At 49.8% G+C, this 27,916-nt stretch overlaps 1 protein-coding gene across 1 annotated transcript in view; it reads left to right on the forward strand.

The window, feature by feature from the left end:
• Positions 1 to 7,785: 7,785 nt before the first annotated feature.
• GPC4 (glypican 4) overlaps positions 7,786 to 27,916 on the forward strand; it is a 66,487-nt gene continuing 46,356 nt past the window's right edge. Inside the window, exon 1 of the mRNA XM_038164683.1 lies at positions 7,786 to 8,161. Coding sequence (XP_038020611.1) covers positions 7,801 to 8,161 — 361 coding nt within the window. The 5' untranslated portion in view covers positions 7,786 to 7,800. The remainder of the gene's footprint in view (positions 8,162 to 27,916) is intronic.

A 27,916-nucleotide genomic window follows, 5' to 3' on the forward strand; every position in this document is an offset into this window, starting at 1 on the left:
ATGGAACCAAGAGTGCAAATGGTGAACATAACAGCCAGCAGGATGCCAGGTCTCCAGTGATGGGTCTGCAGAGGGTGTTTTGCAGAGTCTTCACCTCCTCCATGACAACATTTTTCCAGAGGAAGGAGATGTGGGGCTGTGCCCAGCCCTGCACTGGTCATCCTGCAAGGTTCCCAGCCTGTGCACCTGGGGATGCTGAGCATTGCTCCCACATAGGCTGTGGGAAGTTGAATAAGGTATCAAGAAAAGGACTTTCTTCTATTTTTTTGCTTTCTCCCTCTCTTAACTCTTCACCCACCCTGCTCTGGATATATCTGAAGGCCATGGGTGCTCCCAGCCTGCCTGCCGGAGTTCCAGGGGAAGGCAGGGATGGGCAGCCTTGGACACATCAAGGGGACAGTGGTGCTCCTGCTGTCCCCATCCCATGCGGGACCACCCACACGGCCCCGCACATCAATCAGCCCTGGCTGAATCTCACCACTGGCCACCTCGCTGACCCCACTATCTCCCTCCTGCTCCCCGGGGATTCAAGTGCAAATGCCCTGGGCCGTGGGCTGTCCAGGCACCGGGCTCAGCCCTCCATGTCTGCCCGGGGTGATGCAGGATCTCCCTCCAGCTGCGAGACCACCGTGTCCTGGCTGATTTACAGCAGGAAACATCGACCTGCAGGCTAACCAATGGCTGGGTTGTTTTTTTTTTTCATCTTTTTTTTTTCCTTTCTTCTCTCCTGATCAGCTGTTGAAATAAAATGACTTCCATTTTTTTCCCCCTCCTTTCTCCCCAGTCTATGCCCAAACCGCGATATCGGTTAAAAAATATCATCTGTGAGAGGAAAAGGCAAATAAATGAGTACATCAAAGCCAGCAGCCTGGGGCCGTTGGGTTGGGAGAAGAAATAGGGCTAGGCCTTGGGCCCATTATCTTGCTGATATCTAATGCCACCACTTCAGAGTGTGAGAATGGAGCCTTTTTTTTTCCTCAGCTGAGCGTGCTGGCCCTGCTGGTGTTTGGGAGCACAAAGGCTGCCATCCACCCCAGCTCTCCAGACAGACCGTTGACATGTAGCTCTCAGATATCATTCCTGAAAATCTGGAACTGTATGCTGAGCAAATAACATGATCTTTTTCCTTCATCTGGAAAGGATAAAAACAATTGCTGGCATTCTGAGCCGATCACTCTTTCTTTTCCTCTCTCCTCCCTCCCACTTTCCTTGCAAGCCCCGACTCACTACCCACAAGTCACAACTTGCATATTTTCATTTGAAAACTTTAAACCATGGGGGGTGAGGGGCAAGAATGGAAGAGAATGAAAAAAGAAGATTAAAAAAAAAAAAAAAGGATTTCAAGCAGCAATGATATAACCATGAATGTCCAGCAGCCAGTGTGCTGCCCCAGCCCTGCTGGACAAGGGGGATGGAGCTGAAGGCAAGGGATGTAAATCCCTGCTGTGGTATGGGTGGTGCTTAAACCATTTAGGGGCTGGGATGGTGAGGAGCCTTGCACCCTCTGGGACCTGCATTATACCTTCTGATGGGCATTGAACCTGGGAGGGGGACAGGAGCTGTGATCACTTTGGTCCAAGACAAAGTCTGGTGGGTCCTCTCAAGCAGCAGGACTTAAGCCAACACTCATCCTGCATCTCATTCTGCTGGCTTGCCCCTTCATGGGTTTTGCTTCCAGCAGTGCACTGCTGGGAAGAGGAGCCACATCAGCCTGTCCAGCCAGGTGATCCAGAGGGTGAGCAGTGCTGCCAGGACCTTCTGCCTGCAGCAGTGGGTGTTTTAAGCGGGTTTTGTTTACTTCCACCTGTGTAGCACACTCATTTTCCACTCTGTGTTTACAAATTCTTTTGAAATAGCCTATAAACAGAACTAAAAGAGTGCCTGAGGGTAAAAAAAAAAAAGTTTCATCATTATTTTTTTAAATATATCATTATTTTATTGATCCTGAAGCCTGGTACAGAACAGGACTGGGTCATGTTCCGCTCAGAGCTGGTGCTCCCTCTGCTCTCCTTTGACCTGTTTTGCCTTCTGCATCTCAGGTGATATTAAAGGAGTTGGCCCCTTCTGCTAACAAAAACCTCAAAGGCAGTGACGCGCATCCCTGCTGGAACGAGGCAGATGTCTACAAACCAAACGCTTGCTGGACTGGTGCCCAGGTGGAAGTGCTTTGAGGGGAATGAAAGGCCCCAGATGAAGTGCTGGTTGCAGTAATTAAGACCTCTGGAGCTCCCCCTGGTAAGCTCACACTGATCTTCCCGAGTTGTTAAAAACCAGCTCTGACCTCTCTGCTGACCATCACCGTGCAGCTCCATCCCTGGACAAGCACAGCGTGGCCTGGAGCATGGAGACCAGCGCTGCTGTGGAACCCAGCTGCCTGCCCACAGGCAGCAACTGCCATGAGAGGGGATGCCCAGCAGCAGAGGGGACTGGGACAGCCTTGCTGACAACTGTGGGGCAACAGGCTCCCTCTCTTCTCCTGGCTCTGCTCCACAGTGTTTTAGTTGGCACCAGGGAGTTCAGGTGATACGTAGCTATTACTCATTTTTAAGTAGTGCCAGCTGGCTGGGTTATCTGCTGCTCTGAACACGCTTCTCCCTCTCTCTCCTTTCCATGTTAAAGAGTATTTCCTGCTGCTCTGAATAGTGCTTGGGGTTGTTCCCTCTGCCCCAGGTCTGCAGGGGCCAAGCCCTAGAGCTGGTGGGACCACCAACAGCAACAGGGGCCATCTCCAGCCATGCTGTGCTGTGCCAGCCACATGTGCCAAGAGCTTTGGGCTCTGCTGATAGCAGGGTATGTTTTCTTCATGTACAGGAGATAGGAGGAAAAAGATAGCCAGCTTGAATTGTGGCCAGGGAGGTTTAGGTTAGCCATTATGAAATGTTTTTGTGCAACGAAATACCGAGTCAGTAGCTGGGACAGACAGAGGAGGGATTTTGAGAACAGACAGGGAGAGGACAGCTTGAGGCTGGTTTTTCTGGGCCAGGGAGGAAGGCATCAGGTGTCTGATGCTTTTTCCAGTCCTAATCTCTGCAGCTTCAGGGTTTTGTGACCCCTCCAGATGGGTGATGAGCTTATCTGTGGACCAGGAGGCTGCACATTCTGGAGTGTGTGGGCTGGCCATGCCACTGCTCACAGCACCCACAAACCTCACTCTGCCCTTGCCCTGCCAGTGCCTGTCCCAGGCTGGCACCAGCATTGAACCAGCTCTTAGGAGTGGAATAAAAGCAAAATAAATCAGCCCAAGCAGCAATAGCTCAGAATGTCCGAGGGAGGGCTAAAAAGGGGATTGCTTTTGGGAAGGGATGGAAATGCAAGAATGAGTTGTGGGCTTGTTTCCTCTGTCATCCTTGAATTGTGCTACCCATCTTCCTCTCTGCCCTGCAACCACGGGTTCCTCACAATCCCCCTGCCTCAAGCAGTCCCCATTCCAGTCCCACTTCACAGCCATAGGAAGATTAGGTGAGTGTAGATGGAGAATAAAACATGGCTGTCTTCACACTGAGAAGGGCCTGGGTGAGGCAGACACAGGGTCTCATCTCACCTCTCACCCCTCCTCAGTGGCAGCCAGATGTAAGGCCACCTGGGGCAGGGAGGATGGGGACATGTCCCCAGGAATGCTGTGCTGTGGAAGTCGTGCAGGTGAGTCAGCATGGATCTGGGATGTCAGCCCAGCTGCCAGCACCGATCTGTTTGATGCCAGTGGGGACATGCAGCCTGGGGACCCTCTCTGCACCCCCAGATGGGGCATTGAGGAGGAGAGGAAGCCATGGCCAGCTCTGGAGCAATGGTGACTGACGTTCACTTGCCAGGAATCTGTTGGGGAATATTTTTATCCTCTGGGTGTGAGTGTGCTACACGTCAGAGCCATCTGCCACGCAGTCACTTTTGGGAGAGCTAGGGAGTGCAGGCATGAAAATCTGTGAAAGTGAGTGCATTCCCGTGCCCTTCAAAGCTGTGTGTCCCCAGGTCTCCTCCCTGTGGTGCCTGGGGACAGAGCTGGGATGACTTCTTGTCCTTCTGGGGAAAGAGACAAACTCTTGCATTCCCTAAAATGGAGATGGTCTTGAGCTCTGCAGAGGAAGCCCAGTGCACTGCAAGCTGTTTCAGACGTGGGAAGCTGAGTGACACTAACAGCAGCCTCACTGCACAGCCAGCCTGATCCCCCCAGCATCTTTCCATCTTTCTTCAGTGTGCACAGCCCCTCGCACCCAGCTGGCATCAGCCCACCTACAGAAGGCAACAAGGAGCTAACCCACCAACCCACCCCTTGGCCCAGAGTGGAGCAGTCACTGCAGGAGGTTTTGGTTCTTCTGTATAGGGTGAAGTAGCCCTTGGATAAAAAATAGTGATACAAATAAATAGAGACATCAGCCCATGACAAAACACTAGATCTGCTTGCCCTAAAATATCAGGCTGTTGACATTCAGAAACCAGATTCAGACCATCATTTTGCAACTAGCAGGATCCCCCATCCTCATGACAGATGCCCTGGATTAAACGCCCCTAAATTTGTGGTATCTGGGGTTTTATCGAAGGAGACTGTTTCCACTTGAGCATCCCTCATTCCAGCCCGGCTGCTCTGCCGCAGGAACTCGCCTGGTTTGGGTTTACAGTGAGCCATCTCCTGCTGATGAGCTGGAGCTGGGAAGACATGTTTGTCCAGTTCCCTTTCAACACTTTCTGACCTCCTTGCGGCCCAGACTTTCCTACCAGAGTGTAGGATTTAATCATCCTTAATGATAGCCAGGCCAAGGATAGCATTCAGCCAGGTTTTCCTAAACAGCTACAACTGAAATCTTTATCCAAGTACAACCCCCCCGTAAATTCCCTGACAAATGACTGGAAACACTGCAGGGTTGTGGCAGACCTATGGCCAGGACCAGAATTAAATCAGACCAAAAGCTTAAGCCCTCATATAACTCCAGAGGGATTTTTGAATGTAATTGATGATGCAGCCAGGCTTGGTGTTCTTCTCTGCTGCCAAGATTTGCCAGTGCTGGAGAACTGCTCCACTCCTGCCAACTTGAAGTTACAACTGATCCTGGGAAGCCTGTGCAGTTGGCAATTATTTGTACCAATTTTTAGTGTAAGCCAGTGGACTCCGTTGATACCAATAAGATTTATTGTGATTCAACCACACCCCCATAGAGGGTTTGTGCTGATTCCTTTAGAGTGGATTCAAAGTGGTTTTAATTAAACCAACATAACTTTGCTGTGTGGATGAAGGCTTGGGCAGGAGCAGTGTGGCTGAAGGTCTGAGCTGGGCAGGAGAGGCAGCACATGGGAGGAAACTGAAAAGAAACTGTGGAGAAACATAACTTCTATGGCTTTGCCTTCCCTGCCCTTCCTTCACTCTGAAAAGCTGGCAGGGCTGCAATTTTTTGGGATCCCCCAAATAAGAGAGGAGACTCACAGCTGAGTGTGAGCAGGTAGAGACAAAACAGCTGTGAAAGTTTAGCAGGCAGCACTCTCTGCCAGGTAGGGCAGATGGGGACATGAACCCAGGATGGAGAAGCATCCTGTTCACCACAGCAGGCCGTGAGATAGGGCTGGAAAAGAAACACAGAGTCTGGGGACAGGAACACTGATGGAGAGAAAAGAGTTTTGGGGGACATGCAAAGTCAGGAGTTTTCAGTCTTTTTAAAACTAAACCACGAGTTTTTTCCTCTGTTTTTTTCCATCTTTTTCTCCTGGGAAAGGGAAATTGCTTGAGCAGTTTGGGGTGAGGGGGCTGGGGAGGGTCTGCCAGATGTGCAAAAATGCTGGAGAAAGCAAAAAACTCAGAGAAAAAAAAATTCTCTTTTGAGAGAGGCTACTTTTCCATTCCTTAAAAAAGAAAAAAAAAAAAAAGAAAAAGAGTTTTTCATGAAAATTTTCAGGCAGTTCCATTGTTTTGCTTCAGCCTTTGATTTAACCACTTGAGCAAGTATTTGACAAAACCCTCCGTGTTTTTCAGGAGGTTTCTTAAATCCCACCGAGGTATGGGATTATGAGAAACAACAAATGGCAAGCTGTCTCTAACCCCACAGACTTTCTCACTCTCGTTTTCTCTCTCACTTTGGAATAAAAAATGCAGTGCTCCCTGCTGAGTTCTCTTTAAAATTCACATTGTCTCTTCAAATAAAGGCTGGGAGGGTGAGGTAGTGCTTTGAAAACCAGAACTCAGTCATACATTGCAGGGCCAGATCCTAGAGGATTATTCTCTCTCAGGACACTTTATAACTTCATGAGAACTTCTGGCCTGGCTTGTCTCACCAGCTTAGTGTGAGTGGCCCCAGCGGATGGCAGGATGGCTGAGATCCCTACGCCCCTTTCCATCAGGATGGCTGGTAGAGACTTTTTAAACCATGACAAAGCAAATTCCTTTTTTTTTTTCTTTTTTCGCCCTGGGGATGGTGGGGCCCATTTTCCGTGTGCAGCCAGGGGATGCTCCCTGCACCCAGGCAGAGGGAAGCCCTGCTGCAGCACGAGCCTCTCCACTGCGGCTGGCGCAGGCTGGGCTGTGGTAATGTGGTTTTCCCCTGCTTTTGGTGTGATTTGTGACTGCAGCAGCCTGTCCTGCCCCAAGGCTGTGGTAAGATGCCAGTGTCGCCGCTGGAAAGCTCAGAGCTGGATGAGCATCTTGCTCCTGGGAGAAGTGCCTGGCAGGACAGCATGGCCGTGCTTTGCTCTCACAGGGGAAATAAACACAGGAACTTTTCCTCCTGATCCACAAGGACTTTTGGTAGCAAAAGCTTGGGAGCAACGGGGTGAAGCTGGCAACTTCCTTTGCTGTTGTTTCAGCCTTTCCTTCCCCACTGTGGCAATGAGAGAAATGAAGCTCATAGAGGAGCACTGTATTGTAAACGCTGCACATTTATTTTTCTTAAATGATGCTATCACCAGGCCATTACACTGTCCTGGGGCAAATGGATCTGTGCTGAGACACAGCACTGAGCACAGACTCATGGACACTGCAGCAGGACAGAGCTCCCCATGCAGCACCCACACCCAGGGGACAAGGACATGGAGACCTCACCATGACAGAGAGCAAGGGTTGAGCAGACCCTTTAAGTGACATTTCAGCCTCGTGAAATTATGATGGTGCCTGTCATTCATGCAATACTGTGTCTGTGATTTTTCAGTAAACAGAAGCAAGGAGCAACTGTTGGACTCTGGTCCAAGGGTTCAACAGGGCTTCTTTACATCTGTGCATGTGTCTGTGTATGCTGGGCTGGGGTATGAAGGAGAGTGACTGGAGCACCTTAATGTCAGTGTTCCTGAGGCCTTTGCCCTGCTAAACTCTTGGAAACAGAAGATTGGTGGAAAAATGTCGGTTTTGACAAGTCTTTCATGCACGTAGTTCAGACCTGTCACAGCGATGTCAAAATTCATCAGCCTAGTGAACCTATTAAACCTGGGGCAGAGCTGAACCATCTACAGCTCCGGTTCAGGAGGCACGGCAAAGCCGGCCGTTCCAGCCCTTCCGGGGAATCTCTTTCCCTCGCGAGGCACTTTCGGAGCTGGCCTGGGCGGGAGCGTGGGTGCCAGGTGGGAACTCCTCGGGCCGAGCGCTGCCAGCCCGGCTCCGGGCGGGGGTGCCCGTGCGGGGCAGAGCCGGGGCTCTCCGCGGGAGGGAGCGCCCGCGCGGGGCCGGCCGGCCGGGCAGCCCCGGGCTCCGCTCCGCCTCGCTGGGCGGGCGGATCCCAGCTCCTGATTTTCCCGGGGGCTGCAGAGGCTTGTCCCGGCCCTGCGCGATCCTGCTTGGCTGCCGCCCTCCCCGCCTCCCTCCACCTCCTCCTCCTCCTCCACCACCACCCCATGTGCTTCCTGCCGGGCCAAGTTCGCGGAGCGCCGCCGCACGCCGGGCCAGCGGAGCGGAGCCGCAGCGGAGCGGGGCGCAGGGCAGCGGGCGCGGCTGCAGCGGGGCGCGGCGGGGCAGGCTCGGCGGAGCGCCGGCTCCAGCCTCGGGGCGCGCTCGCCCGGCCGCGGCGGCCCCTGCCCGCCCGCACCATGCCGCGGCGGCGCGGCTGCCTGCCGCCCCTCCTGTGCGCGCTGGCCGCCCTCAGCCTGCCGCTGCTGCTGGCCGCCGAGCCCCGCGCCAAAAGTTGCTCCGAAGTGCGGAGGCTCTACGCCGCCAAGGGCTTCAGCCAGAGCGAGGCGCCCAGCCACGAGATCAGCGGTGAGTCGCGATCGTCGCTGCCGCCTTTGTGCGCGCTCGGCCCGGCCCCGCGGAGCGCGGGGTGCGCGCCCGGCTCCCCCCGCCGCGGGGCGCGGAGCCGGGCTCGGGGCGCGCTGCCCGGCTCGGCGCGGTTCGGCTCGGCTCCGCGGAGCTCGGCGCCCGTCCCGCGCGGAGGGTCCCGGCGCGGCTGCCCGCCCCCCGTGCCGGGCCGTGCCGGGCGGGACCGCGCCTGTTGCCGGCCCCGCTCCCGGCTCGGCGGCGGCGGCGCGGGCGCTCCTGCCCTTGGGTCGCCGCTCGCCCTGGCGGGGAGCGGGCGGCCCGTCCCGCCCCGGTGCCCGGCGGCTGCTAGCGGAGGAACTGAGACATGGCTCCTCTTTTTTTTTTTTTCTTTTTTCTTTTTTTTTTTTTCCTTCCCTTCCTTTTTCTTTCTTCCTTCCCTCAACCTTCGTCCCGAGGTACTTGCGCATCCCGGGGACAGGAGTGCTCGCAGCCGGCAGCAGTAGGAAATGGTAGCTAATGTGCTCACACCCAAAACATTTTATTCTTTTTGTTTCATCCTTCATCTCCCTCCCAGGGCCGCTGCTTTTATTTCCCCTTCTGAATGACCTACTGGACCGCATTCTCCGCGGAACAAAGGAAGTGCCTTTTTAGCTGGAATCCTCGGAGACCACCAAGGACTCCAGCTCATGCACTGCAATTTCGCACTACTTTCAACAATAACAAAAATGCATGACTGAATGGCTCAAAAATGTGGAGTGTTGGAGGCATTCATTTCGGTCTGGGACACTGTCACAACACAGACAGACCCCAAGTAAATACCTTTAGACGGCTCAGATAGAAGCTGGGGGTAATCTTTACCATTGGTGTGCCCTCCAGATATGCATACATTATCCTTTTCACTGACAAAATTAAAATCATTTCAGTCGCTTGTGCTTTTGTATTGTCAGACTAATGATATGCATTTAGCCTACATCTGTTTGAATAAAATTGCAGGCCCGTTTACTTCTCCAAGAAATATTTTAATGAGAAACGTCTGACTGGTTGCAGTTAAAATACTCTCGCCCCTTCACTCTGCCTGCTTTGTAAAATGGTCTCTAATAAATAGTCTTGCATTTGAGTCCAGCCCTCATCAGTGTAGGATCAGAACGTGAGCAGACTTCCCCTTCAGTCCAGTATTGAGAAGGTTTGACCTAGTCCTTATTTTTTGTATTATTGTTTAAGATGACTTGGTGAGCTTTGGAGAATGTCAGGAGTAGATCATGCTGACAGGGCTTCCATTTGAAGCTCTAAAGCTGTTGTCTGTTTGAGAAAAGTGATGAGCAAGGTAAGATTATTTGACAAAAGAAGGGCTTTCTGCAGTGACATGCTGAAAGTATTGCCTGGGTTATGTTGCTGTTCCAGGGGTGCAGGGAGTCTCTGTCTGGCCTTGCTTGGAAAGCAACAGGTCTTGCAAAGTTGTGTTTTAAATGTAATCCTGCTGTGCAGGGTATTTCAGAGAGCGTGGTGGAAGTCTTTAAAGGAGGCGTGCTGTGTACAGCTTTCAAGTGTGGTGTACCTCAAGTGTGACTGAATTTAAAATTAAACCTGGAGTGGGGTGCTACACCTGCTGCAGTTTCACGTTCCCCCTGTGAATTCATGTGGTTTTGGTGTGGGTTGTGTTTAGAGGCTCTGCATCTCCCCTCCTGCTGCTCAGCTGGTGTAGGCAGATGTAACCACCAGCCCCACTGCTGGTGTTGAACTTTCTCAGAGTGGAGATCTTCACCTGTGGGATCAGCACAGGGCACTGGAGTCCCATGGGCCAGGTGATAAAGCTGGAGGCTGAGGTCTGGCACCAGGGCAAGAGGTCTGTGGTGTGTATTGTGTCTCCAGAAAAGAGTCACTTGCCAAAGCTTTGATTTCAGATGGTGTTTCAGGTGATAAGTGGTGTGTTTTCCATCAGGGGAGTAAGTGGTTTGGACAGGCCGTTACCTGGGCGCCTGGCTATCGGTGGGAACAAGATAAATGTGTGTGAGGGAATGAGCCATGTGCTTGGGCAAGTATCCCACTGGGGTGATGGTGGAAACTGGTGATTTCTGCTTGGTGGCACCTCTGCTCACTAAACTGGTGGACAACAGCTTGGGAAGGCTTCAGTGGCCTGAATGGAATCTCGTGCGGACACGTGAACGCTGATGGAATGATGTGTGGACACATGGTTGTTCATGTCTGAAGTGCATCAACTTCTTTGTTAGATTTTTGTAGTGATTTGATAGATTATGCTTTATTCTCACATTGTCTTAGCAAGCTGCTTTAGATCACAGTGCAGACAGAAACTTCCTAGCATCTTTGTGAAAAAGTGTCCTAAAAGCTGTGGCAAATTTGTTTCTGTAAGTGTAGTGATTTCTTTGCTGTTGGGGATTACTGATCCTACGGAATGTTGGCCTTGGATTGTAAAGTGAAGCAGCTGTGTGGTGCAGGCAAACGTGTCCCTGCACTGGGCTGTGTGACAGCAAGTGAAACTCATCCTCACTGGAAGGACATGGGAGTCATTTGGGGTTTTATAGCATCTCACATGGATTTTTTGGCCACATTTTTTTCTGGAGCAGCAGATAAGCAAACTTTTTTCTTTCAAGGAAATGCCCATTCCAGCAGGTGTTTTATCTGTATCATGCTATTTCAGTGGCATTAAAAGGCTGCTCCTTCACCATAATTACCCATGAGTTCACTTTAATATTTATTTAGATGAGGTTTAGGACCTAATTAGAGTATGCATAAATAGCAGGCTATATCTTGCTGAAGTACCTAGGCATTTCTGAAAGAAGTGCACAGCTGGTCAACTCACTGCTTGCTTGATAAGAGGTGTAAAATGGGTTATTTGTGGTGTGGGACATAGAGAACTTGTTTCCTTTTATGTCTCTTTGGTGTTAGAGTTATAAACACAGACTACAGCTATAAATCTGTGTGGAAGCTTTTCATAATCCGTGGCCCTTTGGTGCTGCTCCGTACCTGAGTGTTCCTCAGTGGCTGCTGCCCCTCTAGCCCTGTGATGTGTGTGTGGCAAAGCTCCTGGCAGCGGTGAGATGCAATCTTGCTGTTGCTGGAGAGGTCAGTGCTTTGGTAGACCTGATGTCTACATAGCTGGTTTGTGAAACCTGACTCTGGATAGCATGTAGATAATAGGTGGTGTGGGCAGAGCACCAGCCTCTGACTGCTTTTAAGATGGCTTTGACAGTTTTCCAAGGACGGGTCACATCTTGGGAAGTTCTGGGAGCCACTGACTTTGTTCAAACTCTACCCAGAATGTGGTGTTCCTCATGGATTCCATGTGTCTCCAAGCTGTCCTGACAGGGCACAACTCCCCGGAGTGACCATCTGAAGGGGCTGCTTAGAGCTGTCCTGACAGGGCACAACTCCCCGGAGTGACCATCTGAAGGGGCTACTTACCCTGGTTGGTCTGGTGGGGCTGCAGAATGAAATGCAAAGTGAGCTGGTCGGTGGCATCTGGAGACCCACAGTAGGTGGTTGTGATTTGAAAAACAAAAAACCCCCAACCAACCTGTCTTTCAAAAGGCTGCCTCTTGCCCTCAGGTGTTAAACAGACGGAAATTCCTTCCCTTTTCCTGCTAATTGGAAGAACTAGATGTTTCTTTTCCTGGATTGAAAAGGAGAAAAAAACCCAAAACCATCTTGCCTGTTGGTGGAAAATGCAGCCAGTTAACTGGCAAAATTCCTTCAGCAGTGTCATCCCTGCTCTCACTGGGACTGCTCTCCTGGCAGTGGTGGAGAGCACAGAGCAAACCTGGAGCAGCGTGCCTTAGTGAAGTGTTCAGTGTAATTAATCTCTGTTTAAACCAAATTAATTGAATAGCTGCATTTATTTGTGAGAGCAGTTCTTTCTCCATGGCGGAGGAAATCGGTTGACCCTTGATTTTTGGACTTCTGGGACTTTGCCCAAAGTAACTGTGGGTGGGTGTGCCCTGATGTCCTGCCGCTCACTTGTCCCCAGTGTATTTATTATTTATGGCTGTCAGTAGGTGCTCTGTCCTCGTGTCCTGTCCTTGGTCAGTCAGGAAGGCTGCTTTGTTTGCATTGCTGTTTGTTGGGGTTTAACTCCAGCCAGCAACCAAGCCTCACACAGTCACTCATTCACTTCCCTACAGAAAGGATTAGGGAGAGGACCAAAAGGGTAAAAGGTGGGAAACTTGTGGGTTGATAAGAATCCAGTTCAACAGGGAAAGCAAAAGCTGAGCATGCAAGCAAAGTGAGGAATTCAGTGTTCCCTTGGGCAGGCAGGTGTTCAGCCATGCCAGGAAAGCAGGGCCCCATCACATGTAACAGTGACCTGGGAAGACAAACACCATCACTCCAAATGTCCTCCCCTTTCTCCTTCTTCGCCCCACTTTATATATTGACCATGATGTCATATGGTCTGGAATCTCTCTTCGGTCAGTTGGGGTCACCTGTCCCAGCTGTGTCTCTTCCTCCAACTTCCTCGCCAGCATATCAGTACAAGAAGCAGAAAAGACTTTGGCTGTGTGTAAGCCCTGCTCAGCAATAACAAAAACTTTTCTGTATTATCAGCCCTATGCTCAGCACAGATCCAGAACACAGTCCCATACTAACCACTGTGAAGAAAATTAACTCTACTCCAGCCAAAACCAGCCCATTGTTTTACATGTCAAGTTCAGCAAATGCTTCTTTAGTTTTTCTCATGATTCTCTTCCATGTGGCCTCTTCCAGCTGAGAAAGGGTTTCTGGATCCCCTCCAGGCCAGTGTTTCTGGTGCTGTCTGGCACTGCCGAGCCTGCTGCAGTCGGTTTGCAGGAGGCAGCTCTGGACTTGCTGTGTTATGAGAAGTACCAGATAACACCTGATCATCCTTGAGGTCTGTTTGAAGGTGTGGAGTGACCTGGCCACCAGCTGTACCTACTTGCCGTGACTGCTGTCCAGTGACGGCAGTGGTCCTTGGCGGGCGGGGGCTTTTCTCCTGCCTGGCACGCGTTCATGGACTGATCACCCGGCCACCCGCGGGTGGGGAAGTGACCCCCGCCGCCAACACAAGTTGGCGGAAAACTAAATGAGAGAATCGCTTGAAGTATTTTTAGCTGCTTCTAATGTCATTTAGCAACTGGAAACAGCGGGAGGGGGGAGCTGGCAGCGTGCGAGTTGCCCGCAGGCCACCGAAGAGCGCTGGCGGCTGTGCGGCTCGGCGGCGCTGGCAGGGGCTGGCGGCGGCTCCCGGCTGAGGCACGGCTCCGGCCGCTTGCTTCCCCTCGGTGAATGTGCAGAGAGCGGGGCTGGCTGAGGCACGGCTCCGGCCGCTTGCTTCCCCTCGGTGAATGTGCAGGGAGCGGGGTTTGGCTGAGGCACGGCTCCGGCCGCTTGCTTTCCCTCGGCGAATGTGTAGAGAGCGGGGCTTGGCTGAGGCACGGCTCCGGCCGCTTGCTTTCCCTCAGTGAATGTGCAGGGAGCGGGGTTTGGCTGAGGCACGGCTCCGGCCGCTTGCTTCCCCTCGGTGAATGTGCAGGGAGCGGGGTTTGGCTGAGGCACGGCTCCGGCCGCCGCTCGCCGGGACGCGGCTCGCTCTCTCTCTCCGTGTCCTAGCAGCCGGCAGCGTGAAGCATGTGGTTAGCAGCGACTGCTTGCAGTGGTCCGGGCTGAGTGGGAGTATCGTTTTCCTTGGCAGACACTTCATAGAAAGTTCTGTTTTTTCTGCCAGAATAAGCAGTCATTACATTCCATACAATTCATAGTCAAATTATTATCTATTGTTAAAATTGCCTTAATTATCAGATGTTTCCTTAGACATGTAGCTGTTTTTTAAGAGGCTGAATAGGCGTGTGTACATTGTGCAGAAGGCCTGCGCTGCACAATGTTTTCAGTACTGTTTTGTAGTTTCAGGGAGATTTTCTGTGGCTTTCGTATGTCAACAGGCTTTTTATTCATACTGAAACAGCAGCAGAGCATGGCCAACACGACAGCAAGGCGCGGGCTTGGGTCTCTGCATCTCCCCTCTACCATGGTATCTCCTTGGTACCTGTGGAGCTAAGGAAGTTCAGGCTGAAGCATCAATGCTGTGTGTGTGAGATGGCTCTGATGGGAGAAGGTTTCAGATGAACATTTTCTGTCTTGGAGGTGCAGGCAGCATCAGCCCAATAGGGCTGGGACCTCTGTCAGCAGGCTGGAAAGGTCCCAGTTCCTCGAGGTGGTGATGTCTGTGGTGAGGTCTGTGTTGTTTTAGCCTGCTCTTGGTGTTGGATGGTGGCTTGTGCAGACCCCACTGTCGGTTCTGTGCAATGGGTTGCCAACATGGGGAAGGATGGATGGGGAAGGACTGCCAGTGCTTCTCAAGAGGTGTCAGATGTGGTTCTCATCTCCTGTCCCCTTCACAGACAGCCATTCCCATGGGCTCACCAGGGACTTCTGTGGATGTGCAGGTGTGTTGAGTTGCACAGGCACAGTCCTTGACATCTCCTGCAGGTGTGGACAGCACCAGGATAGAGCATCAGGATTATTCAGTCTGCTGCAAAATTCTTTAGCACTTGCTTTTGTTCTGCCTTTTTTTTTTTTTTTTTTTTTGGTGGGGGGATGGACATTCTTGTTAGCCAGAGAGGTCAGGATGTGTCTCCTCGCCGGCGGCCAGGCTGAGAGTGAGCTGCCAGTCCCAGTCTCCCGGGCAATAACCTCCTTGCATTCCTCACATTCCTCCTGCTTTCTCTTTCTTTTGAGATTATGAAGATAACTTCCTTCTCCCATTGCTAAGCAATGTGAGGATCCAGTAAGTTTCCCTCTTGTTCCCTAAATTACCTTGTGTGCTCCAAGATGCCCCATGGCAAACCCCTCTGGTGCCCTGAAAGGTAGTTTGTGCTCTTCACTGGGCTTTGTGCATCTCAGGAAGAAAGCTGCTGTGTGCATTCTTTTCTTTTAATTGCCAAATTTTTTAATTAAAAGAGATTACTACTTTGTCGTAGCCCGTCTTACCTGCTTCCTGGTTTGTTGAAGAAGTGTTTCGTGAAACTACTTTGCTTTTCTAGGAGAGATTTTTGTATTTTTCTTTGCCCGTGCAGTGTGCAGAGGTTGTGGCCGAAGCACCATGTTTGTGCCAGAGAATTTTCTTCTTGTTTACATCTTTCTGGTCCGGGAAAGGTGCTCAGATAAAAATAGCATGTTGGGAAGAGGGAACCTGGTGAGAAAGTGTTGGAGGCTTTATGTGTGCAGAGCTGGTGGCAGCTGTGTGGGCTGTTGGCAGGCTTTGCCCCGTGAGGATGTAGCTGTGGTAGTTTTCTTAGGCTGGTGTTTTCTGTTTGAAAATGGCCATGGTTGGCACAATCATCTTCCCTGCTAGTTTGTGCCTTGCAGTCTGTCATCTCTCATGTCTCTGTGGGTCCTGGGAGAGGAGGGAGGTGGGATGGGGTGATGTTCCTCAAGGGCAGCAGTGCATCACCTCACTGGCAAAGTGCTTGAAAGGATGGAGATGGTGCCTAAGAAGTATGTGTGGGGATACCAGCTGGTGGGATTAATCTTAATTAAGGGCTACTCAGTGTTGATTTTAATGTGAAATTATAACTATAGTAACCTCTTTCCCAATGTAAAGCATTGCCAGATTCCCCACCTCCCAGAAAACATTCTTAGAAATACTTTTTTTGTTGTCCATCTTCTAAGCAGAGAAATAAAATCTGTTAGTTTCCTGTCTTTCTACTCATATTTTCTGTGGCTTACACAGCCAGTGGCTGATGGCCTTGGATTTGTGGGAGTTCCCTGTGAGGCACTTCTCTCTCTGCAAGCTTTGGTGTTGGAAAGGTACGTGGATAGCGGAGAGGGACTACCCTGAGCAAAGGATTTTGAGGGAGTATTTCTCTTAATGTTTCCAATTTAGAAGCTGAGAATTGTCTGGATTTTAAGCAAATTCAGATGGGAGCAAACAATGATGAAATGTTTAAAATATGTTTGAACATTTTTGTGGGAATAGGAGCAGTTCTTATACAGGCGAGGCTGCAGCTTTCAGGAGGTGAAAATATGTGGCCCTTACACATTGTCAGCATTGTTGCTGCCTTTTTTTCCCTCTTCTTTTTCCTTTTTTAAAAATGCTCATAGGAAATTGGCTTTGGTAATTGAGTTTCTACAGAACCACAACATCCAATAGCTGTTGCTTTCCAGGGGTCACCCTTAGGTTAGTTTAAGTAATGTGCAGTCAGTTTAACCTCTTGTGGTTTGTATTGCTATTCTAGAAATTACTGGTGATTTGGGGTGTGTTAGAGTAACAACTTCACAGGAAAACCCCAAATGTCAGGGTGTCTGGTTTTCAGAGAGCTCTGACCGCTTGCCTTGTGAAAACCAGGCACCTCAAGGTAGGTCCCTTCTTGCATCGGAAAATGCAGTTAAAGCCTTTATGGCCCGTTGACTTTCTTTTTGAAAGAAGCTGAAATAACCCTGGGTAATTTGTTTACCTACACTGACTTAAAACATCCTCCTGCTCGGAAGCACAGTGCAGAACCTGTGCTGGATGCTCTGCCTTGGGTCACATCGCTCTGCGTGGCACTGATGGAGGAGCAGCAGTGCTCTGGACCCCCAAATCCCAGGGTTTAGAGGATTTGCTGGCAGCAGAGGGCCAGCTTTAAGAAATTATGAGCTGGGGCTTTAGCTTTGTAGCATTGACAGTTTGGTATAAAAAGCTCTGTGTTGCAGGCTGTGATGACAGGGGGTGATAAATCACTCTTGGCTGGTACTACAGGTTCTAATAATGGTGTTTAAAAAAGATTACATGGGTTTTAATACAAACTTTTTGCTTCTTTGTACTCTTCTCTTTTTAAAGAGTTGAGCCTGTTTTGATTCAGCATTCTTGGAACATAAAGATGGAGACAGGATTTTTACTGGGCTGAAATGCAGTTTTTTGCTTCTCCTACAAACATGAGGATCTTGTTTGAGTGTCTTTATAGCCAACTGGCTGGCAGTATCCTCTGTGTAAGGGAGCTGGCTTGTTTGTTTGTTTTAAAGGTAACTTTGCCCCATGGAAGATTAAAGAGCAAGCAGCTTCACCCAGTTGTGGTGAGTGCTGCTATTGGAAAGAAATTAGTGATAGGGAGAGCCATGCAGTAACGGGGATAAATAACCTCCTGCACCATCCTTGACTTTCCTTGGCCCATTCCCATGGGAGGGACAGAGCATTTATGTGATCAAAGAAACGGGCACAATTACAAGCCTGATGGAAAATCAATCCCTTGCCAGCTATGTATGGGCACCCAGGCAGGCTTTGCCTTAGCTCTGAACAGCGTGGGCTGGATTTCTTTTTTTGTGTACCTGCCAACCTTAGGGTTTCTAAAGTGTGGTGGCCAGCAGTCCTGGGGGAGCGCAGGATGCCTGGTGAGCCAGGGCAGTGAGGCAGTAGTGCCCGTGCCCCTTTGCCTGGGCAGAGGCCCTGGGAGCAGCTGGCAAACACCCGGCACGCAGATCAGGGGTCAGAGCGGTGCTGCTGGTTTAGTTTGGATGGGAGGAAAACAAACAGGCTTCCTCCTGAGTTTTGGCTCAGTTTAGAGACAGAACTGAGGGTGCCATAGGGCAATATGCTTTTCTTCTCGGTGGGGGGAAAAATGGCTTTAATAGCGTCTGCTAATGATTCAGTGCTGTTTACATAATAATTGTGGTTCGCTTTCATTAGCTCTCATAATGAGATTGCTTTCTTCCAGTGCAATGCTCGCTGGTTTGGTTTTACATGCTCCTGCCTCCCTGCTCCCCGAGCATGGCAGTGGGATGAGGAGGGAGTGCAAGGGCTCTGTGCCTGCCTGGCCTCCCTTCCCCGGCTCCAGGCATGGAAGAAAGCTCTCAACTGCTCACTGGAAAGGAGAGGAGGTGAAGAGGTTTTGTACTGCTGGGACCCAGGTGGTGGTTTGGAGCATCATCACAGTGGTTTGGAGCATCCTGGCATCTTAGTGGAGTTGGGTTTACATCCATTTTGTGTGAGGTTCTCTCATCTTCGTACTGAAAACTGTTGGGCTTACCTGCTTGCGAGGGAGGGAATACAGTGACCTGCTTCCACTCAGAGGAAGAAGCCGGGTCCTTTTGTCTCCCAGTTCCACCATATCAGAAGCGCTCATCTGTGACAGTGGATGTGCATCATGGATGTTGTTGGTCTGTTGCTGCTGCAGCCCAACCTTGTTTGCATTCCATGTCTGAGTCACTGTGAAGGGTGGCGATGCTCCCAGGCTGCAGGTGCCTGCCTCCTGCAGCACCCAGCTGCTGTGCCCAGGAGCTGCCCGAGCACCGAGGGATAACACCCACTGCTGAGCTCTTCTGAATTAATAATGTCACTTAAAAGGAAAACGCAATAGCGTGAGTGCTGCCTTTGAAAAGGTAAGGCTGGCTGTTGTTTGGTTGGGTGGGTTTTTTCCTTTGTAGCGTAGTAGTGGGTCTATGAGGGTCTCAGAGCTGGAGGATGAGGCTGACCCTGGCACAGCACTGGGCTGGAGCAGAATGGGTCCCCATGGAGCGGTGGGTGCTCACCCAGGGGTGCCAAGGGGAGTGTGGGGTCTGTGTGTGGCTTTGCAAATATCCTGGGGGATGCATGCCCTCTCCCCTTTGGCTGCAAGTGACTGTTTCTTTAGAAATAAGCCTCAATTTGTTGCCACTGGTAGATTAAGGTCTGGTCTGCTGGAGGGTCCTGAGCAGAGGATGAGTTGACCTTCTTCGCCTTTGCAAAACAAAACACCTTTATGGGGGGCTGGGAAAGGTGTGACTGCTTTTGACCGTGTGGCTTCTGCTAATCAACATGAGTTAATTGGGGCTGGTTGAGGAGCTGTGGCTTGGTAGGTAGAGGAGGCTGGAAGAGATGGGGCTCAGGGCTGTTCAGCCCTATTGAATCCAGCCCACCAAGGGGATCCTGGTGCAGGCGCCTCGCTAGTGAAAACTCCACATAACTCAGCCCTCTGCATTACTAAAGGCTCCTTTATACCTCTTCTTGCTGTAACTCCTGTGAGAACAGCCAGTCTTTTCAGCAGTCTTCCTTATGGGGAAAGTTCTGTGAGGGGAGCAGCCTGGCTGGCACGGTGCTGCTCCAAACCAGCCCTGAAGCTGCTGTTGAGGCTGGGAGCGGGCAAGGGTGCCAGGTGAGCCTGGTGCTCCTGTCCAGCCTTGCCAAAACAAGGGCTGTGGGTCCACTTGCTGCTCAACTGGCTCAGTAGGATCCATGAAAATAGTTGTGGAAAGTAGGGGTTAATTTCTAGGTATCAAAATATGCACAAAAGGTTAAATGAGACTTCCTCCTTGTCAATGAATTACGGCTTGAAAATATTTGCATTCTTTCCTGAAAGATTTAGGAATAATTATACAGCACTCAGGGGCAAGGCATTCCCAGATAAACTTAACAACTCTATAATTTGTACTCGAGGCAGGGTTTCCTGTAAATGATAGCTTTGTTTAATTTTACAATACTGCTTCCAAATGTTTGCTGACTATGACTTGCCAGCTAAACTGGACTTGTGAATCTGCAAGAGTATTTATTTGTTTGTTATTGCAGACAGTAAGAGCTGCTGTGTTAGGCTAAAACTTGGCATCTCCTCTACAAGCTGTAGGCATCTCTTCCCAGGAGGGTTTGGTGCAGTGGGCAGCTGATGTAGGGTGTGAACAGCTTTCCAACTTCTCTGTACAGAATTCCTGAGCTTCTCTAGTATCTCCTCCTGCTCTGCCTTTCTTTTTCTGGGGTTGGGAAAGGAACGCTGCAGTCGCAATGCACATACTTTATTTCCATTACTCAAAGCTGGAGTCATGCATAGTTACAGCCAAAGACACTTCAGCAGCTCTGGGGATAACAAGATAGCTGACAGACTGGAATGCGGATTTATCAGGGGTAAAAACTGGCAAAATTCCTTATTTCTGGTTCTTCTTTTTAAATAGGCCCTTCATGCTCCTGCTGCAAGAGCCCACCACATGTTTAACCCCTTGCGTTCTCCCAGCTGGATCCAGGGATGAGCACTGGCACTGCCCATGTTTCTTTTGGGATTAAATTGCTCAGTCCCACATAGTTCCTAGGTGTTGCTTTTAAACTGCAAAGCTCTTTAAGAAGTGCTTTCAATGGGTTTTTATTTTAAAGTGCAAGCCTTTGCACCAGATGTCTGTCTGAGTGACCACAGAATGTAAATTTTACTGTGTGTTGCCTTTGGACTGGCAGTTTGGGAGACTACTGGGCAGTTAACATAGGCAAATTGTGCCATGAAATCTGCTGCCTTGGATTTGATTCATATTAATTTCTTTCAAAGCAAATCTCTTTATTGGCTTCAGTTTCATTTTGCTGTAGAGCTACTTTTACTGTGCCTTTGCTAGGACCTGGAAATACTTATATTGCTATGAGAAATAGGTCATATTCAGCTCCATGGATTTTCAGTTATATATATATATTAATACTGCAAGACATTAAGCAATTTCTTTTTGGGGAAACAAGTTATGGCAGAAGGAGCACACTTGGAAGTTAAATAGATTAAGTGAAATCCCTCAATTACAGGAGGGAGGTTCAGAAGACAAGTCAGGCAGTTTAGGGAAGGAGTTCCAAGTTAAAATTTAACCTTTCCCAGTCTTCTGTGAGCAGTGGTGCAGCAAGACCTGCCTGGAGCCAGTGCAGTGCAGGAGCCCGGGCTGAGGGCTCTGACGTGGCCATCTGCAGCGTGGATGGATTTGGAGCTGGTGGTTGTGCCTGTGGTTGAAAGTCTCAACTGGCTGAGAATGAAGAGAATTTCACTTTTTATTGGAAAAGGAAAGAATTGCTCAAGGATTGCAAAACACTTTGTTTTGGAAGAAATGTCATTGTTTGAAAATAGCACAAGAGCAGGAGGGGAGCTGTCCCTAAGCCTGTGGCAGTCTTGGAAATCTTACTGGGGGCTCAAGTGAAGCTTCAAGGCTTAAGTGTTAACTTGGACTTTTGTCCAAGGGTGTCCAGGCTGGAGGGCTACACTGCTACACTTCTACCATTCCTGCCTCCTGCTTTGGTGATGTAAGGACAGGGAACTTTATTTTTATTGGTTTTTATTTTCTATTTTAAGCAGGGGGGGTAGTATTTAGAAAGAAAAGTAAGTCTTGGCTTTTGGACAGAAACACTGACGGGGTGGTGGCCAGCACTTGGTCTCTCATGGGATAGTTTCTGGCTCCTGGTTTTCTGCCCTCTGTGTCCTTTCTGCTCCCTGCATTTATCTCCTTGGCTGAGCCCCAGGCACATGGCTTTGAACCAGCACGGCCATCAGAGCTTTGCTGCAGGCCCTTGTCTGGCTGCTGCTTGGCCTGTTTTGTCTGGGTGCATCCCCAGGACAGGTCCATCCCCGCAGCAGGATGCTGCTCTGGTCACAGCACAGTGTCATCCACTGGAGACACCCAGCCCACGTGGATTTGCCACAGAGGGCAGCCCTCTTGCCAAAGCCTTGTCTCAGCCTGCCAGGATCTCCCCATGTAGCTGGTGGGTTGCTCAGTGCCTCCCCATTGCAGGGGCTGCCCATCGCTCCTCCAGGCCTTTTTTAGCTGCAAACTTTATTTCATAGAGTATTTCTGCTGATGGAGGGAGCCAGGACACAGCAGTGGCAGTGGGGAGGGAGGGGAGCTCCTCTTCCTGCTTCAGAAAGACTAACACAACTGGTAAATCCATCCCCTAATCAGCCATCCCCTCCCTGGGGCTCCCAGTGCCAGGGCTGTTTACCTTCCTGCTGGTGGATGTCAACGGGAGGTGGATGGCAAAGGTCCTGTTTGCACTCCCTGCTCCCCCCAGGTTGCTCAAGGCTGTGCTTAAGGAGACAAAAAAAAACCCTTCCCTGCCTGCCAGCAAAACCTCAGTGCAATTGTCCCCTGGTGCAGTGGGGTGCTGTCAGCCCAGTGTGTTGTTTTCCCATCCCACCAAAGCTGTTTGCACAAGCCCAGCTGCTGTTCGAGAGAGGGGATCAAAGTTGGGGTCTGCAGGTGGACAGTGTGCAACACCAGGGCTGTGGTGTCTCTCAAACTTGATTCTTCTAAAATACATAAGAAAGTGTGACCCTGTGCCGTGTTCCCATGTGGAGCAGCAGTGAGAAGGCACATGCTCACACTGTGAAATGTGTTTGGGAGGAGGGTAGGGAACTCAAAAAGCTTTAATTTTCAAAGGCTGAAGTGGCCTCCTGCATTCTCCTGTTGTCATCTGAGATGCTGCTGTCCCTCCTGGGGGGATCTGCTCAGACAAAGGTGGCAGCACAGAAACTGGCTTTGGAATTGTTGCAGAGATGTTGGGATTTATCTGTGCTGTGGTGAGGAGGAGGAGTGCCCGTGTGAAGCTGGCGGCAGATAAGGCTGGTGTTCACAGCTGCGCCAAGGAGAGCGGGCAAGATAGGGCATTCTGGAGAGGGGGAGAAGGAGGAATTCTTAATTTTGTGATATCCTTATCTTAATCCTTTCTCCCCTCTCTTCCTCCCCCCTTCTCGCCTCGTCCAGGGTAGGTTAAACGACTGAGCCTCGCCTTTTCCACAAACACTGGCAGGCCGGTGGCTCCAGACCCGGGAATACATTGGGAGTCTGTTTCAGCAGCGGGATGGGTTTTTGGACGTAGGTCGTGTTGTGCTAGCAGAACACAGTGCAGTGCTTGTGTGAGCTGGGTGGCTTCTGCAACGGATACCTGGCTGTTGGAAAAGTAACACATGGTGGGAGTAGCAGTCAAGGGCCTAAAAGCACGTTTTGCAGGTTAGAAAATCTTATTTACAAACTCAGCTGTGGTCTTAGCTCTGAGGTGTTTTGTCCAAGGGGAGATAAAGCAGGGAGGTGGGAGATGTAGGAGATGGCTCTGAACATCACTGGAGCACAGGCTGTGCTCCTGTCCCAGTGCTGCTGCTCCCTGGGGAGGAGGCAGTGACCCCACTATTGGGATCTCTGGGCAAATGTCCTGCCTGTGCTTGGGGTTGGTGCCTTTTTCCTCTCCAGGCACCCTCCCTTTTATTTTTTCTTTCAGGGGGGTTGAATCTGGAGCTGTGCCTCTAGCTGGAGGAAGGATTTTCACTGACACCCTCCCTCTGTATGGTGGCCCAGTTTTAGGGAGTTTCAAAGGTCCTGGGCAAGTAGCACCTTGGTTTTTTTGCACTGGACGTCCCCTGCCTCCTGTTGTGCTGCTTATTTGCCTTTCTCCATGTGTTGCTTCAGCCTTGACCATGTGCATTTCTGGAGGTTTGTCTTATTTACATGAACAGTTCTCGGAAAGTTCAGCTGAAAAGCAGCTTTTTTTCCCTGGGAACAGCCAGGAACCACTAGTGTGTGATCTTTGTGTATAAAGTTGCCTTTCTCTGATTATAAACAGTGGCCCTAGGATGGATGTGCGGTGGGCCTGTTTAGATTTAAACCTGACCCACCTCCTCGTTTTCAGTCCTGGCATCCCCTTTGAGCTACGTGTTCTTTCCTGCCTTTTGCAGTAACACGTGGTGTGAGTTTTTTAACCTTTAAATTGGAAAGTCCTATTAAATTGTGGTGTCCTGCTCTAGGACAGTGTAGGATTTTTAATTTTTTTTTTTTTCCAATGCAATATCAGATTCACAGATTGCTCATTAATTTCCCATGCCTTTCTTCTGATGGCCTGGCAAGCCAAGATAGCCTGATAACCACAGAGAGCCTACTGCATGTCCCAGTTAGCCCCTGGGAGCTCTGACTGAGGGAAGGGATGAGCTGGGAAGCACAGATCTGTGCCTTGGTCCTGCATCTTCAGTGCAAGAGCTGCTGCAAGATCAAGTTCTGCTGGCTGTCCCTCCTACAGCCCTTCATCTGAGCTTGTTTCCCCAACCCTGCTTTGCATCAGATTGATGTGAGCTAATTATTTCTGAAACCCCTTTAATTGGTGGCTCTTTCTGGTCCAGCTGTTCGTACAGCCATGAGCAGCAGAGTGAAGACCTGGGGCAGAGCAGCATCACCTTTCTTCCCAGGAAGGCAGGCTGGATCAAGGGGTTGACAGCAATCCCTGGGGTCACTGATGAAGCAAGAAAGGCCTTTGTGTGGCTTTGTGGGCAAGGCTGGAAAATGCAACATTCCAGAAGCTTGCTGCTTTACTGGGTGTTCATAGTGTGCAGCTGTGTACTGAGATGTAGCAAGGGTTCCTCAAAATTGAGTTGTGGCTATGATGCTCTGGAGACACATTTCTGGGGTGGTGGCAGTGGTTCTTCCAGACTTCTGGAAAGCTGCTCTGCAGTGGAGCTGCTCAGCTGGAATATTTGGCCCCAAATTGCTCATTGTGGAAGGGACATTGCCCATGTCTGGGCTGAGAAAGTCATCCTGTGCTGAGCTAAACCGGGGAGACAACCAGGGAGCTGAATTGTGGAGCAGCGCAAGTGCTCTGCCTTCTCTCTGGTGCCAAAACAGTCTCCGTGTTGCTATGAAAATGTCTTGTGGAAAACTTTCCACTTAGAACTGAAGTCTCATTTATGTCTGCCCAGGATCTGCTCTTGGACTGAGTTTTATTTTCTAAGCAAATGAGACTTTCTGGTCCTTGAGGCGGTGGAAATAACTGCTCCACCAACTTGCAGCCCACCCGGCCTCGGGGGCCTGGGAGCCAGTGGGGGGTTTTGGCAGAGGAGATGGTTTGTTCAGCAGGAGCAGTGCAGGGCCTGAGTGGGGCAGTGGGCAGCACAGCTCTCTCAAACTTACTTTGTGAGCCTAAAACTTGGTTTTCAGGGTTCCACAGCTCCCCATATTGCACCTTCAGACTACTGCTGTGCTCCCACAGACCCCTCCAGTCGCCCCCCGACTGCAGACTACAAACTGAATATAAAATACTTGATAGGAGCCAAGCTGCCTTGAAAAATGTGTGGATGCAAAATTAATTCGAAAAATCTGGCCTTTTGTGTATTTTCTTTCTGGAGTCTCTTAACCTGCTCTAAGTTCTTATATTATCTGCACTGTTACTCTGCTCGGCATGCTCTGCAGGCAGGAGAAGGCCTTATTAATGTGGGTTTTTACACAGATAAATGTGGTTGTGAAGTACTATTGACACATGGAAATGTTGGTGGATGCGTAGAGAAGGATCAGCTGCTTTGTGATAGCTCTGTGCCAGTTCCCTCGTTCGAATATAGTTACGAAACCCAGTTGTAGCAAAGCATGTTGTAAAAAAAAAAAAAAAAAAAAAAAAAAAAAAAAAAAAAAAAAAAAAAGGCATATTTCTGTGGCTTAAAAAGAAGAAAAATCAAACCCAAAACCACACACACCCCTCCTTAGTAAAAGTTTTGCGCACATAGGAAACAAAGGCATCGGCATTTGCTTGTCAGAGCTAATAAAGTTTGCTTGGATCTTAATTTTTCTGCTTGATTTCACAAAGTAATTGAAACTTCCTTTTTGCTGCAAGCCCTTTTTCCCCCTTCTTTTCCCTCTTTTTAAAAAATATTCTTAAGAGAACATCTTTTGGTCAGTGAGTTGATGGAATTTTGCTCAGGAGGCAGGCGCAGTTTGAGCGTACTTTGCAACTGGTCAGTCAGAGCTTATAGGACACAAATTACTTGTGTCTGCAAGTCATTCCTCCGAGTTGAAAACCACCTAGACCAAATAAACCTTGAACTACAGGTTTTATAGGAGCTTTTGAGCATGTAAGTGAGGCTTTTCTAATCGCAGTGATCTGATAAAACCTTAAAAACCAGGGTTCCCATAAAGAAAATAGTTCCACTTGAGGTGATAAAAGCCACATCTGGTAAGCTTTGCTTGCTACCTCCTGATGACCTGTGAAACAGCAAATAGTCCCCACTGCCGAAGAGCAGTCGCCAAACTACTGGTGCCATACCTTTGTGTGGAGGGGATGCGCCAAAAAAAAAAGCTAATTTGAGAGCAAAACCACCAGCCTTTGAAGAAGGAGCCTCTTCTGGCTCATCCTCTGGCTCACATTTGATATTCCAGGATTTGATATTCCACGGTGCCTTGCTGCTTGCCTCCCGGCCGGCACGGCACAGGGAGATTCAGAGGTTAGGATAAGGAGGGGCCTGTGTAATTGAAAGCAAACAAACAGCTAAGACAAAGAAAGAAACATGAAACAGCAAACCCAAAGCCACAAATAAAAAACAGACTTTCCAGATTGATTAGTTCAAATTTGTTTATTTGAAGTCCCGAAAGTTCGCGTTGTCACTCTTTTGAGGTGTCTCTCCAATTTGGCAATATGTTGGCCATGTGTTTGCAGATCAGTTTTTCACAAGAAATACCCTAGTTTTTGGTGTGTTAGTGTTGCCTTAAACTTTGAATTGAAAAGACGGTTGCATGCTCCAAAAAGTGATTTGTAATTGTGACATTCAGGTGCTGCTTTTGAGGTAATTACATTCTGTTAAATGTTTGCTTCATGGAGAATTTGATTGGGCTCGTACTTAGTGGTAAGATGTGCCACTGATTTCTCAGGTTTTTCCCCAGGTTTAGGAAGACTGATGCACTTACTGGCTTTGGAAATCAGTGGAGACCTGGAAAAGTCTGGGTTTGCTTTTGTTTTTCAGAGTGTTCCGGACAGAGAGGTGCTTCCTATCATCAGTAACAGATCAACAGTGCAGCTGTAAAATAAATAAATAAATAAATGTATATATATATGTGTGTGTGTGTATATATATATATGTATGTATGTATGTATGTATATAATGGATTTGGCTTTAACACCCTCAAGTCCCCAGACAGAGGAATTACAGCTCCAGCCTATTAACTGTTGGCCACTAATGAGTCAGGTCTAAATGCCTTGATTGTGCCTGAGATTTCTAAGCTGAATCTTTGCATAACATTAGCATGGCAGGAATGCCTCCCAAGGACAAACAAGAACTTCCCAGGCCTTCCCATGCCTCTCCAGGAAGGAATAAGTACATTTTGGGTTGTACTGATACCATCTCGTGCCTTGGTGCTATCAAAGGGGGTGGAAGCTCCCCGCTGCTCTGGTAGCCTGGCTCTGATGTTCTTTCACATCCAGGCACATTGCTTATCTTTAACCAAGGCTTGGATAAACGTCCAAAATAAATGACTGTAGTAGTCCAACTCGGTCTGCTTTTGGCGTAGGTTTTCTGGAGTGACTCAAACGTTATAAATATGAAAGTAGCTAGACTTCAAACGCCGCTTTTGCACCGGGTTTTCAGAGTTGCTTCCTAAAGCAGCAAAGGGGAACCTTTCCTTGAAGAAAATCTTTGTTTTTTCACCTATTTAAACCCCCTCCCTCCCCGCTTCTCTTTTCATCCGCACCCTTTGTTCACGTCTGCCTTCCTGATTAAGAACTAATCAGCGAAGATAGATTAGTGCGGGAGCGGAGCAGCCCTCGGGAGCCGCGCAGCTCCGGCGGGTCAGGAGCCGGGAGGCACCGCGGGGTCACCGGCACCGCCGCGGAGGAGGCCGGAGGAGGCCGGCTGGGCCGCGCTCCAGTGCACGGAGGAATGCGGTAACAGGATTTAAAGGAAACGTACAGAACTAACGAGGATTAAGGCTAATTGTCCTACGAGGGGCGGCAGGATGTGGCCGTGCGGGGAGCGACTCTGTTCTGTGGGGGGGGGGGGGAAGTCTGGGAGTTAGGAGGGCTCAGGTAGGTTTTGGTTGGTTTAGTTGCTGCGTGGAGAAATTGGAAAATAAGTGGATTGGAAATGGAAATAAAAAAGTTGAGTTCTCCCTTAAAGACTTCAAGGCTGTTGGAGCTAATATTTCTGCAGTTGGTGGGAAGCATCCTCCGAATGGCTGGTTCTGACCGGGCCTCGCTGTTTTTGCTGGCTTTGCTCAGCTGCTGCTCTGTGCAGGGAGCTGATGTCCCCTGAGTGTCCCCCTGGGGCTGGCAGGAGGGCTCTGCGTGCTACCAGTTTGTTTCGAATGCTGTTG

The sequence above is a fragment of the Motacilla alba genome, chromosome 4A (assembly GCF_015832195.1).
Source record: "Motacilla alba alba isolate MOTALB_02 chromosome 4A, Motacilla_alba_V1.0_pri, whole genome shotgun sequence".
Taxonomy (NCBI): Eukaryota; Metazoa; Chordata; class Aves; order Passeriformes; family Motacillidae; genus Motacilla; species Motacilla alba.